Below are 14,652 nucleotides of genomic sequence, written 5' to 3'. Positions count from 1 at the left end.
TTCAAAAAAATGTGTGTCTTTGGGCTATAGCCCTATGCACAAAGGAGTTAAGTGTCTAGATGTCCCCACAGGCCGAGTTTATATTTCTCGAGATGTTGTGTTTGATGAATCAGTTTTCCCGTTTGAATCTCTTCATCCTAATGCCGGCGCTCTCCTCTGTCAAGAGATTCTTCTCCTTCCATCTACACTTTGAGATTTTGATCACGGGGGAAATAATTGCACTGACCAACATGATGATAATATTCCTACTGGAAACAGTCCATGTCTTCCGTGTGTGCGGATCTTTGAAGAAAACGGAGCTCAAAACGATCAAAATCCCGTCCAAAACGAAGCTATATTGCATGTGGAAGAAGAAGACGAAGCCGGCACGGCGTACGAAGACGATATGGCGGTGCCTGCCACACCTGCGCGTCAATCCTCCTCGGATCGGGCGCGAATATCCGCCCCGGATCACGAGCCGGTCGGCCTGCATGGCCAGGGTCGGGCGATGCAATCAGCGACCGCCACATCTCCACGCGGAGAATCGTCCTCGAGCGCCGGCCCGCGCATGCAGCCAACCGCGAGGCGTGGCTCGCACATGCGGCCGACAGGCCCACCTGGCGTGGGGTCGGATGTGGCAACGGACAGTGCGGCCATGAATGAGCAGGCCACACCAGCAGCCACTAGATCTGATGTGGCGTCTCATGATTCCTCTCCGGGATCTTCTGCAACCAGTGATGTTGTGCGTACGCGTGTACAACAACTTCTACCAGCCACATCAAGGTCACAACTCGGCTACAAAAAGGTATTAAAAATCCAAAAATAAGAACTCATGGCACTATACCATATGGCATGTTGTGCATCTCAGGTGAGCCGACAAAATTGGATGATGCACTTGGAGATCAAAAGTGGGAAAAGGCTATGGATGAGGAATATACAGCTCTAATGAGAAACAAAACATGGCACTTGGTGCCAAACTGGAAAGGTAAAAATATTATTTGATTGTAAGTGGGTGTATAGGATCAAGAAAAAGGCAGATGGCTCCATTGAGAGGTATAAAGCACGTCTCGTTGCTAAAGGTTTTAAGCAGCGTTATGGTATTGATTATGAGGATACATTTAGTCCTGTGGTAAAAGCTACAACCATAAGACTTGTGCTAGCTATTGTTGTGTCTAGGGGATGGAGCCTAAGGCAGCTACATGTACAGAACGTGTTTTTGCATGGTGTTCTGGAAGAGGAGGTCTACATGAGGCAACCACCAGATTATGAAAATAAACAAAAACCTCATCATGTATGCAAACTTGACAAGGCCATCTATGGTTTGAAACAAGCATCTAGAGCATGGTACTCCAGGTTAAGTATGCAGTTGAAACATCTTGAGTTTATTGCATCAAAGGCTGACACATCTCTCTGCATATACAATAAAGCAAATACTGTTATTTTTGTGCTCATATATGTTGATGATATTATAGTTGCAAGCTCTTCTCAGAATGCTACTGATGCTCTCCTGCATGATCTGAGCTCAGAATTTGCCTGAAAGGATCTTGGTGATTTGAGTTTCTTTTTAGGCATTGAAGTTAAGAAGGTTCGGGATGGTATAGTGTTGAAACAAGAAAAATATGCCACTGAACTCTTGGCTCGGATGGGGATGAAGGATTGTAAGTCTTCACCCACACCATTATCTTCATCAGAACAATTGTCAGCATATGAAGGGGAGCCACTTAAGGAGGTAGAAAGCACTAGATACAGAAGTGTCGTTGGAGCCTTGCAATGTTTAACCTTGACACGACCAGATATTTCATTTGTTGTTAACAAAGTATGTTAATACTTGCATGCTCCTACTTCTGCTCATTGGACAGCTGTCAAAAGGATCATACGGTATGTTAAGCACACTATGGGTTTGGGACTACATTTCAGTCGTTCCAATTCTACACTTGTTAGTGCTTTTTCTGATGCAAACTGGACAGGCTGCAGTGATGATAGAAAATCAACATGTGGTTTCGCTGTTTTCTTTGGTTCTAATCTTATTTCATGGAGTGCGAGGAAACAAGAGTGTCAAGGTCAAGTACTGAAGCTGAGTACAAATCATTGGCAAATGCTACTGCTGAAATTATTTGGCTTGAATCTTTGCTTGAGGAATTGGGTGTGAAGCAACATCGTATTTCATGCCTATGGTGTGATAATTTGGGTGCCACTTATTTAAGTGCTAATCCTATTTTTCATGCCAGAACCAAGCATATTGAGATAGATTTTCACTTTGTACGAGAAAGAGTTGCAGAGAAAAAGTTGGAGATACGTACGGCTTATTCCTTCCAGAGATCAAGTGGCTGATGGGTTCACTAAAGCTCTACCATACAAGCCATTTGAAGCATTCAAGGACAATCTCAATTTAGGATAGGTAGTTCAGATTAAGGGAGGGTGTTATACTTAGAGATATTAACGTTCATGTAATCTTAACTACTTCCTCTATCATCTCCCGTTTAACTTCCTATCCCTCATCCTGCTGAATCCTAGCGATCGGTGGATTCCTTGTAAACCACGGCAGAGGTTGTTCCTGCCCCGAATCAATATATACCCACGGCTCCTCTACGGAGGAGTAGGAACGCTTCACCAATCCAATCTAACACCTCTGAGTTGTGCTTGCCCGGACGATGACATGCCAAACGACGAGCAGCATCCGTCCGGCGGACTGGATGAGGTGGAGGGTGTCATGGTAGCGCGAAAAGTGCATGGCGCCCGGCGCCGTGGAGACCATGTTGTTGAGTGTTGGCCTGGGAGGGTAAAGCTGCACGATATCCGGTGACGCCGGGTGTGAAGTGGTGGCGTAGAGCCTCCCTTGGAAGGGCAAGGCGTTCCGGATAGTGAGCTTCCAGTGGCGGCGCTGGAGGACCTCCCAATGGCCCTTGTCGGCCTCAGCGGCGACCACCACATTTCCGTTGGCATTGGGGAACCGGACCACGGCCGCGATCGAGCTCATTGACGGCTCCCTGCTGCTGCATACGGCAGCCTCCATCTCCTGGAGAGAGCCCATGTCATCGACCTCCTCGTGGTACACGGTTGCGAGGGACTGGAAGTCAACGGCGACGAGCGGGGTGTAGCAGCACGCGGACGGCGGCGGTGCTCTTGCGCAGGAGGACGAGGAGGCCGTCACTGAAGCCGACGATCCGGTAGCCCCGTAGCCCTGGCAGGCGGACGGACGCGCCTGGCCGTGCGCGAGTGGAGCAGGGCGATCTCCCGCGCGTCCTCCGGGCGGACCGCGTCGCCGTCGCAGAGCGCCACCCAGTCCTGGGGCCAGAGGGAGTGTTGGCGCGCCAGCTGGTGCAGACGGCGTGGAAGGCGACGTAGTCCACGGCATCCAGGATCAGGTCTGCGACGAGGCCGACTATATTCGTGGGGAGAGACGCCCAGCCGCCGGTCGTCCGTTCCGGCCGGCGGCTCTGGCGGTCACGGGCCAAGGCGGCGCGTTTGCGCTTTGAAATCCTGCGAAAGAACGGATAGGGCTTGCCTGCTCCCATCCGTGCTCCCGCTTCATCCATTAAAAAAAAATTCCATGGAGACCGGTTGTAAACCTCCATCCATGCGTACCCGGAGCCATCAGCTGCCACGTGTCCAGCCAGAAAATCGGACGGCGCACTTCGGGCGCTTCTTCCGTCGGCTCGACAGTGGTCGCTCGGCTCCCGATCGTAATGTTCCCGGCTCGTTTCCCCTCGGCTCACTGTTCCTCGGCTCAGGCGGCTCAAGAAGCCGACGATCACAACGGATCTGGCGAGGAGAGTGGCGGCCGCGGCACTTTCCTCAATCCCCCCGTCCACGGCTGCGACGTGGCCTCCGCCGTCAACACGGCCTACTCACAGTCACCGTCGCCTGCAAGATGTCGTTGGGGAAGACTATAGATCGCGCAGATCTGGCGCACGTGTTCGAGTTGTTCGATTGAAACTGACGACAGCATCACACGAGGGAGCTGGAAGACTCCCGCCGGCAAGCTGGGCAACCCTATGCAGAGCGACGAGCTATCTGCCATGATCGCATGCATCGAGGCCATCGACGACTGGCGTGTGGACGTATGAATGTACGGATTTTTGTTGAAGGAAGGGTGGACGTACGGTTGTATCCTGTATGTGACTAGTAATTTTACAGTTTGTATATTGTATCATCGAATTTGATGATTATGATGCGTGTCTTATGTAAAACTGATGCTTGATTGATCAGATAATGCTTGCTTGATGCGTGCATCTTTTTCTGTACGTATGATCTATGTGTATGCATTGACTTGTCCAACACCGGGGAGGAGGCAAAGGGAGGCGCGGGTGTGTTGGCTCGACCTGGAGACGGCGGCGACAGAGATGGTCAAGTGTTGGAGAGCGGATGGGTCGTCCGCCATGGCAGCATGATATCAGGAGCAGACGGTTCGTCCGCCATGGCCGTCGAAGAACAATTCAGCAGGTTTTGGAGCCGTGCATGGGGATACAAATAAGCCGAGGGAGACAATCAGGAGTGGGCGAACGATCGACGTGTGATGCATCCGAAGGACACGTGGCAGCAGATCACTTCAGGTCAGCAGTTTACAATTGGTCTGCACAGAATTTTTTTCCATACAATGATGTTATCTTAGACGTGCCACGTAGGATAAATGATGAGTTGAAAGAGAGAGAACTCATAAGAAAAGGTTTGTCTTCTTAGAGAAAACAAGAGGTGATCTCTTAGCATAATATGTCGAGTTAAATACACCAGAGATGCCTAAACTTGTTTTGTGCAGTCAGTTTGGTGCCTAAAATTGTAAAATACATAAAACTAGTGCTCGAACTTGTCCGGTCCTGCAAATACGGTGCATCCTTGCCCGCATGAAGTGCCAGCATGGCAGTGACCCACATGTAAGTGGATACGTGCAGGGAGGAATTATTTTGCAAAAACATCTCTTGTATTTTATTTAATCATGTACGTAAGCCCTCAAATACAGAGTATGCTAGAGAGAAATAACATGAAAAAAAAAGTCTCCATGGCGGTGTTTCTAACCTACATTTCCAGGTTACCAAACGTCACGATCTGCCCACGCGGGCAAACTATCCGGTACGTACTGTAATAGCTAGAAAATTATGTAGACCAATTCCACGTGTCGCTTTGCAATTTTTCTGATGCGTAATTCATGGGGTTTTATTTTTTATTTTTTCCCAAGTTCCGGTTTAGTTTTATGACATGTAAATTCTTCCATATAAAAATACAATTACTATTGATATAAAGTTACTGTGTATTTTAAATATTTTTATTTTTTCATTATTGTGTACTTTGAAGAGGTAAAATTAAAAAAAATTGTGGATTTAAAATTTTCAATGAATATTTAATATTATTGTGTAGCTTTATATATCTTCATTCCGGATCAGAAGCATACACAATTATTGTGCATCTTCATTGTATTTCTAAAATACAAAATTATTAAAAAAATTGACAACATTGTATTTTTTGAAATTATTCAACATATATAAAAATGACTGTGTAATAATATTAAATTATAGAAATGTATCAAAACATGTCAACCATGTTTGTAGAATTGTAAGGAGAATTTTACACACCAATTTTTTAATACTTGATGAACATATTCTAAAACATGTTGAACCTGACAAAATTTGAAAACACGTTATAACTTCTGAATACATGTGAAACATTTTCCAAAAGCATGAAATGCACTAGCACTTTCTTTTAAGTTTATGGCAGTTGTAACTTTTTCTTACATTTCTTCTTTCAAAAGGTAAAAACATTATCAAAGAAAAAAAATGAACACAAACTTGAAAAACTAAAAATAAGACTTGTGTGGGCCCAAACGAGCTCCATATATAAAAGAATCGCTCGAAGTGGTACATAGCAACCAAAGCTGATTTTCGGAGCACGCTGGCCACTGGGCATTTTTTTAAGGTTAAAAACTGTCACTTAAAAATTCATCTTCTTTATTTTATTTTATTTACACCAAAACGTACGTATGTGCTCTGATGCTCAAATTTCGTACGAAACTATGTTATATCATACCCTGCAATGAAGACAAAATTCCAGCCAAAAAACAAGCTAGTTTTGCATGTATTTGTCTTTTTTGTATCTCTTACATACAAACGCGAATTTTGATGAAAATTCGCACAATATATTACACTTCTATGTGTACATGTTTAAAAGATTTTGGATTTTGTAAAAATTCATTTCTCTGAACTTCAAGAAACAGGCACAATGCGCCCGTGCTCCAAAATTTCCTTTTGCATAACAACACCGTATATATAACTAGAAGATACCCCGCGCGTTGCGGCGGGAATCCTCGAGAACTTGTACGGAAATTCTGTGTTGAGAAGCAAAGGAAAGTTATCTACAAAAAAAAGGTAAAATGAAGGGAAGTTTAATATGCATAGTGTAATAGTTGCAATATGAAATGTCTTTTGCTTTTATTAATTCTCAATGTACTATGTTAAGTCTAGGAATCATTGGGTAATCAAACAGAGGAACCAATCTGCATCGATTACATTTTAATCATGAGAAAATGTATTATTATTTGTGATGGTTACACCGAGCAGACAAAATCAATAAAATAAGCCAAAGGGTAGATAAAACACATCATAAATAGGAGGTGAAGCGAGGAGACGAAGTGTGGATGGCCCTTGTATTCTGAATTGTGATGACATGATATGGCAAGTTCGCATGGGAAGGAAATATAGTTGGTCCAGATCAACTTATTGCTATAGGATATGATGTAGGGGTTGTGTTGTGTTATAAAATTGAGATGTATATATGCATGTATCAGTGCATTATTCATCACCAAAAAACTAAACAAATGACCTGTACAATGAAAGATAGCTGCAGGGTTTTTATGAACATAATCGACATGTAAGAATAATATCACTTTGCAAGAACATATAGGTGTAAAAAAACGAACTATAGTCTATAACCCCAAAGAAAAATAACACACACCGGGCACATCACTATAGAAATGATCATTACAAAGGGTACAACTGAAGATAGTTTATCCAGAGGGTAAGAACAATTGCACCTTGTCTTTTTTTTTCTGGCCCTTTCTTATCCCGCTATGAGAAAAAACTGAAGTACAATATATGATTCCAACTGAAAAGAAAACACACTGAGCACATCAGTAAAGAAATGAACACAACCAAGGGCAACCAAAGTGAGTTGGTATCTGCGTATATATGACAGATGTAATGGAATGGTCTACTCAGATTTGCAGGCATGAACGGAACACCTGGATAATGTAAGAGGCCGTGATAAATTGTAGAGTAGCACCGTTTGAGAATAAAATTGTCCATATCACCATCAGACTGAGAATAAATGGTCATAATCACTTAATCAGAGAAGGGAAAGGAACCACATGACCATTAGGGCATCATACAGAATATATGCAAATATTATTTACAATTCGATTTGTTTGTCTGTACCTTGAATAAGAAACACCCAGCTTTAATCTTTCTCGTGTACATAATGTGTTCAACCTGCATATCATCCAGACTACAGACAATTTTGGCAATAGTTTGGAAGAAGTCCAACTTGAACTGCTGCTGGCTGGATCAAGACAGAGGAAGAAAAGAGAGAATAAATTTGCTTCTTGGATGTCTGCTTGATGGCGCGCATCTAGGAGGAAAAATAAGGCACTGGAAACATACAAAGGTGTCATTGGATTCAAGATGCAAACCTGTATGCTCTTTCAATGGTTCTTCTACCCCGTACAACATGTGGATGTGCCGTAGCTGTGTGAAACCTGCTCCTGTGTACGGGATCAAAATCCAACAGATGAGGATAGAGATCCGAACCTGTCTGATCTTTCAATGGTTCTTCTACCCCGTACAACATGTGGATCTCCTGCAGCTGTGTGAAGACTTGTTCCTGCACGGGATCAAAATCCAACAGATGAGGATATAAATCGAGATCGAGATCAAGATCAAGAGAGAGCCTGTAGATAGGGAAAGGCGGCCTCGTCCATCCGTCATCACGCTTGAGGAAGACGGTCAGCGGGAAGCCCTAGCGGCGGAGGAACACCTGGTTGTGGCTGGTTGAAGTAGATGTCGAGTTGTCTGCCCTCCAGTGGGGAAGGGAAACGATGGGTTCCCAAGCAAGATCGCCCCTCGGTTACAAACTGTAGCGAATCTTCATGGCTGAAACGAAAAACATGGGAGCCGGAGTGATTGTCACCAGAATACTAAACGTTTTCCTAAGCGAGCGAGGAACTATCCTTTTATTACGAAGAGAGGTTGAGCTTTGATCGGCTGTTCCGTTTGGAAACGGACCTGCTGGGAATTAAATAGAAGTACATAGTGGACGGTGGCTTGGAAAAAACCTTGCAGGGGGATATGCCAGCAAGCGATGGTAAGTATATGCGGAGAAGGAAAAATAACTAAGAAATGAAGTGACGTGGGTGGAATTTGCTGAGGTGGCATGATGATGATGTGGACGGGCTGCATGTTGAGAGAATAGGTAGTAGTGGGGATCAACTTCTTAAGAATGTAAGATTCCACCTCTTGAAAGACCACTGTTCATATTTTGGCGTGGTAGATAGCCTGTGCTTACAATGCAATCCGCAACCATGAGATCTCAGCATCGATTCTACATCAAGCAATATATTTTTACTGTTGGCTCTGGTACGTGATTAAATAAAATATGAGGCGATTCCTCACACACGGGCTACCCAGCTCCTCTCTTGCTCTCAGCCACTTACACGTGGGCCACTACCACGCTGTCACGGCATGCGGGCATAGCGTATGCCCACATACAGAAGGAGGCACCGTATTTGCACGGCGAAACAAAGTTCGAGTACCAATTTCATGTATTTTACAATTTTAGACACCAAATTGTCTGTACCGAACAAGTTGAGACACCCCTAATGTATTTAACTCACAGAAATTCAAACTAAAAACTTCTATGCAAAGAATCTGATGTGACACCTTGAACATTAATTTAAGCAGCAGCGATACTATTTCTTCATATTCACGTGAGACAACTCTTACAAGACAGTAACATCATCTAACACAAATGAGGAACCGCTCCCGTACCCAAAGATGGCAAATGGTGAATGGTTCTTGCCAATGCACATAACTTAGAATTCATATATCCATACAAATGTACATAAACATAGAGAAATGAATCATTAGAAAAACTTTGCGCCTTCACAAAATTGGTCGCTTCGTGATCACAAATTACCTAGCGTAGCAGTACTAGAAAGAAAAAATACCTGGTGTAGTATAAACATAGTAGAAGAAAAACTCACATGTCTCAATACTCAAGATGATGGTTGCATCTGGCTGTCATGTTCCTTGACTCTAAAAAAAACATGGGTGCGCCGCCTCTAATTTATCTCTTCTTCTTTTTGTGAAAAGCCTCTAATTTATCTCAAGAAACTAATCTGAATCTAATGCATTCTAAATTTATGAGCGAGTCGGCAAGCTGTTCTTGGCCTCTTGCCATTAGAGGTTTCTGTCTGTAGACTTAGAAACTACCACAGTAGATAAAATGGCAGCAAATTAAAATGAGTGAAACAGAAATTTTTTGACATAAACAAATGGCATTTAGAAGAGTCTGAACTGAGGCGACACGCAAGCACACATGAACACTGATTCAGACAACAGCATCACTATTTCTTTCAAGGCCGCAAGCAAGCAGCAGAATCCTTACAAAGATTGTAACATCATACTGCCGACTAGGTACACACAGAAGGCATGAAGCGACGAGGATCAAGCCTAAGCTGTCTAGGATGAGGTGAACTTGGTGACGGCCTTGGTGCCCTCGGAGACGGCGTGCTTGGCGAGCTCCCCGGGGAGGACGAGGCGGACGGAGGTCTGGATCTCCCGGGACGTGATGGTGGGCTTCTTGTTGTAGCGGGCCAGCTTGGCGGACTCGCCGGCGAGCTTCTCGAAGATGTCGTTGATGAAGGAGTTCATGATGGACATGGCCTTGGAGGAGATGCCGACGTCCGGGTGCACCTGCTTCAGCACCTTGAAGATGTAGATCTTGTACGTCTCCACGCCCTTCTTGGCCTTGCTGCCCTTCTTCCTGCCCCTCGTCTTCCCCTCGCCGCCGGCCTCCTTGGACGCCGGCGCCCGCTTCTCCGCCTTGGGCTTCTTCCCCGCCGTCGCCTTCTCGGCCGTGGCCACCGGCTTCTTCTCCGCCGCCTTGGGTGCCATGGGTGCTGGTGGTTGGAGCGTGTGGGGAGGTTGAGCTTGGGGGGGATGTGAGGGGGGCTGCTGAGTGCTGATGCTGAGTGCTGATACGGAGGGGGCGGCGAGGTTATGTAGGGAGCGGGGAGGAGGAAGGAGGTGGGCTGCGGTTGGCGGAGAGGATGCTGCCTCGGATCGATGGCGTGGAGTGGTTCCAGCCGCTCGATGATGCTTGGAACGGACGGACCCGATGCGCTTCGGCGCGGATCGATGACGTGGCGAGGACGTACGCTGGATCGGCGCGGATCCATGGCGTGTCGACTGTGGGACGACGTACGCTCCAGCCCATGTACATATTGCACGTTGCAGAGCATGCAAAAAAAAGAGTGAAAAAAAATAAAAACCACTGATTAGAACCCCGCAAAAAAAACACGTTGATTAGAAACGGGTATTACAAGAATACCTCAAAGAAGCAGTGCACTGCATAAGCATGTGCTAGAGAAGAAGAATGGAAAAAGGGGGCGCTCGGTTTAGGGAGGAAAACCGGCTCCAGCGCCTTCGCTGCTACCAGACTGCACACCGAAAACCATTGCATTAGTTTGGGCTTGTCACTAGATTGTCCACGAACCACGACAACGCCAGAGAGGCATGATATGTCCGTTAAATCGAACATATGCAGTTTTCATCCTATCAGGTTGGCTAGGGAGATGCCCTCCTTGTATTGAAGATTTGGTGCCTCTTGATCGTAACCCTATGCTTATGGAATAAAACTCTCTTTCTATCGCAAAAAAAAAAGGTTGGCCGGTATGCCCCACTAGACGCACGTCACATGTGAAGGATTCTCCTACTACCCACCACCCAATTCAGTAACCACGCCACACGGGCGAAAACGCACTAGTCGTCACCGGCCAACTCCACAAGCCACAAGTCCCTCCGACCGGCACCTCCGAAACGATGCCATCAAGAGGGAATGCGTGCAACACCAAGCAAAGCTAACAACGCTGCCATCACCCGATTGGGTAAACCAGATCTAGGTTTTCCATCGTAATTGTCGGAAGGAAAAGTGAGGATTACCACCTTGACACCTCCAACAAGGAAAGGGGGCCCGAAGGCGCCATCGTTAGAGTATAGCTTTCGCCGGCATCACCCTCCAAACCTCGGGACTCAGGCAGCCCCCTAAAAAGCCATCTGCGCATCGCACTAGCATCCTGCATCAAGCTCCTCCATCGCGCCACAAAGTGCACACTCGCGAGCAACACGCCACTAGGAGCACGCACCACATGGATCTGGATCATAAATACCTTCTGGTCAGGCCCTACTACACCGGCCTGCTCCAGCTCGTCGTCCACCATGCGGATCTGGACCATGCGCACCTTCTCATCGCGTGCATGCGCCCGCTTGCCACGCCCGGAATCGGACCGTGCCCCGCCATGCCCTTGCCTGGACCAAGAACAGCCATCCACCTCTATGCTACCTGACAGTATCCTTATCTCCTACCTTATCGCTTAGGTAGCTTGTTCTTTGGGTTCTGGCAATCCTACTTCTTATGGGATATGTACTTCTTAACAGTAAGTTTGTCCCTCTAATGGTACTGTAGTATCAGTGTTGATGTGGTGTTGTTCTACGCCTGATGTGATTCTTTTATGGTGTCGGAGATGATTCTGGTAGATCCCTTGATAGGGTATCCCGGCGTGGCGATTAGGTTAGAGGAGAAAGAAGAAGTGAGTTACCAAGGTTCGGGCCCTCATGATGGAGGTAAAACCCTACTCCTACTTTGTGTATATTTCGACCGGGGTGAAGTACATATAATACCGAAGGATTGTAATGTCTAGTATGTTTTGTCGACTAGCCCAAACCTGGTTTATATAAGATATCGAGGGCCCTAGGGTTATAAGAGTCCTAGTTGGCAACATCGGCGGAGAGGAGTCCTCCACGGATTCGACTTCTTTCTCTTGAACAGAAAGGCTTCAAATTCTTTCTCCTAGAGGGCCAATGGGCTGACAAGATGGCCCAAGCGGAACTGGCCTAGGGGGCCTCGGGCCGTCCTACTTGGACCGATAACCGACAAGGTGAGGCACCCCTGGGCCGTGGCACCATCAGTTGACTAGTGATACAACAGTCCCCGGTCGTAGTGTAGCTCATATCACCAGAGACCACGCATGACCAAGTTGTCAGAAGGATTGACGAGCACTCTTACTCGTACGAGTGCGTCTGCAAACTTATCCACGCATACCACAAAACAGAAGAAGAAGTCGGACACAAGCCATAGATTTAACAAAACAGAAGACAAGCAGTGGTATGAGCGCGTTCGGTCATACCACAAGTCGAACCAGAATCACAGCTCATGCCGGTTCACAAAGTGTTTCATTTGAACATGTCCACATCATGCATCAAACATACCTGTCAGTATATGCGGAAATATTGAAAAGTCTTTAGCTCCTTTAGAAAACTTTTAGCTAGAATGAAACATCTAAATTGTTTTATCTGGCTTGTTTTTCTAAAGTAGAAAATATCTAAACAATCATCCGCCGGACTTCAAAAATACCACATGCCTGTTTTCCCCAACAAATTTAAAATTTCAACGGGGAAGCAGAATGGAGAAAAGTTAACCCGCCACTGGGCCTATTTTGGATTAAAAAAAATAACTGATGAATATACGGAATACCCACTCTGCATTCAACCTATATTTTTCCTATTCATCAGTTTTACTGAAATTCTTGCTTATTATTGTTCCCACCGTGCAACATTAACTTGCTTATTTACCCAGGACATCCTGTGCACTCCGGTGAAGAACAATTTTGTACTGGAGTCTTTCAAGGGCCTGACTAATCCTATCTAAATTCCTCAATATCTGTTTCAGCTTTATCTGATTACAAAATCAGCACCTCATCTGGCTAGTTACCTGCATCAAACAACTATCCCAACTTCAGTTGGCATGTTGTCGGCTCAACTCCAAGTTTAAGAATTCTTTTGGCTCATGAATAAAGCAACATGTAACCAGCTCAACTACAGAGAGGATGATCAAGGTCACATTTCTGCAAAATGTTTCAGCGTGGTCAAGCTCTAAATTGAAATGTTTGACTGCAGGACTTCTGAAGCTCGATTTGTAAGCTGCCACGCACGCAGGGCGAGGTGGAGGATGATTGGGAATCCAAGGTGCCAGTTCTTCGTAGATTCAGTTACCCACAGCTTGATAGGAATAAGACCGAAGTGAACTTCACAAGGAGGTAAAGATAAATCGCTGGAAATTACAGACCAACGGAAAATTTCAGATGACACAAGAGAGAATTTACAAGTAAAGCGTACTGTATTTAGCAGTGACCTTGAGACGTATAGACGGAAAATTTCGCAAGATCAATGGCAGCGATAGGTAGAACACAAGAGATTGAAGTGATTGCAGCCATAGACAGAACAGCAGACTGAAATGATTGCATCTTTAGCCATCCTCACAGAAATCACAGGTACAATGTCATCCTTGCTCGACGAATCTGACAGACACTAAAGACTAGCAGGCATTACATGCAGGATCTCATCTTAGTCCATGAGAAATGGATCTAAGCAACACCAACTAGGTTATGGGGGCGGCTATTCCTTGGTGGCAGCGACCTTCTTCTTGGGGGACTTGGTGGCCGTCTTCTTCTTGGGCGACTTGGCCTCCTTCTCGGCGGCGGCCGGGGACTTCTTGGGGAGCAGCACAGAGTTGATGTTGGGGATGACGCCGCCGTGGGCGATGGTCACGCCGGCGAGCAGCTTGCCGAGCTCCTGGTCGTTGCGGACGGCGAGAAGCAGGTGGCGCGGGATGATGCGGGTCTTCTTGTTGTCCTTGGCCGCGTTGCCGGCAAGCTCCAGGACCTGCGCGTTCAAAAGCCAACGAAATCAGTCAATCGGGACAAGAGGAGGGAAGAACAGAGGCTCGAGGAGGGGAGAGATCGGCGCATACCTCGGCGGCCAGGTACTCGAGGACGGCGGCAAGGTAGACGGGGGCGCCGGAGCCGACGCGCTGGGCGTAGCGGCCCTTCTTGAGGTAACGCCCGATGCGGCCTACGGGGAACTGGAGCCCGGCCTTGACGGAGCGGGTCACCGCCTTCTTCCTGTCACCGCCCTTCCTTCCGGCCATCTTGCTTGCTACTTCTCCGGCGACGAGGACTCTCGAGGTGTGGTGTACGCGGCGGCGGCGGTGGATCGGAGCGCTCTGAATTCGTGGAATTGGACGGCGGCGAGGGCGCGGGTTTTATTGGGAAGCAGGAGGAGGGAGCGATCCGCGTGACATGCTGCGCTCACCGTTGGATCTTGGCATAGTGGACGGTGGAGATTAGTAGGGGGCGTGATCCGTGGGATGGCCCTGCCGACCAATCAGAGCGCAGAGATTTTGTTTTAGCACTTGATTCACTTTAAAAATCTAGATAATGCTAAAATATAGTTCAGGATGAATGTATGTAAATTCTGTTGGACAAATCAACAAAAAAAATAGTTGAATTCAAATAATTTTAAATTTAAAAATCTATATCAAGGAAAATATAGTTCAGAAAGAATGTATGAAAAA

The 14,652-nt window shown here is 46.4% G+C and overlaps 2 protein-coding genes across 2 annotated transcripts; both read right to left on the bottom strand.

Moving 5' to 3' along the window:
• Nucleotides 1–9,566: 9,566 nt before the first annotated feature.
• Nucleotides 9,567–10,226, bottom strand: LOC123057944 (histone H2B.2-like). The gene has a single exon (XM_044480803.1). The coding sequence runs from the start codon at nucleotides 10,134–10,136 to the stop codon at nucleotides 9,702–9,704; it is 435 nt and encodes a 144-aa protein (XP_044336738.1). The 5' UTR covers nucleotides 10,137–10,226; the 3' UTR covers nucleotides 9,567–9,701.
• A 3,292-nt stretch (nucleotides 10,227–13,518) lies between these two features.
• Nucleotides 13,519–14,325, bottom strand: LOC123060340 (histone H2A.1-like). Its single transcript, XM_044483020.1, has 2 exons — nucleotides 14,050–14,325; nucleotides 13,519–13,961 (listed from the first exon to the last, which is right to left on the bottom strand). Exons 1-2 carry the CDS (start codon nucleotides 14,224–14,226, stop codon nucleotides 13,695–13,697), a joined length of 444 nt encoding a protein of 147 aa, XP_044338955.1. The 5' UTR covers nucleotides 14,227–14,325; the 3' UTR covers nucleotides 13,519–13,694.
• Nucleotides 14,326–14,652: the final 327 nt, after the last annotated feature.

Source organism: Triticum aestivum, chromosome 3A (assembly GCF_018294505.1).
Source record: "Triticum aestivum cultivar Chinese Spring chromosome 3A, IWGSC CS RefSeq v2.1, whole genome shotgun sequence".
Lineage (NCBI taxonomy): Eukaryota > Viridiplantae > Streptophyta > Magnoliopsida > Poales > Poaceae > Triticum > Triticum aestivum.
Note: the sequence above shows the minus strand (reverse complement) of the source record. Positions and strands in the feature narration are given on the sequence as shown.

Bases quoted from the DNA above. Each gene is read 5' to 3' on its own strand.
- LOC123057944 (XM_044480803.1), bottom strand. From the start codon at position 10,136: ATGGCACCCAAGGCGGCGGAGAAGAAGCCGGTGGCCACGGCCGAGAAG.
- LOC123060340 (XM_044483020.1), bottom strand. From the start codon at position 14,226: ATGGCCGGAAGGAAGGGCGGTGACAGGAAGAAGGCGGTGACCCGCTCC. The intron at 13,962-14,049 runs GTATGCGCCGAT...TTGAACGCGCAG, and splicing joins TCGAGTACCTGGCCGCCGAG to GTCCTGGAGCTTGCCGGCAA.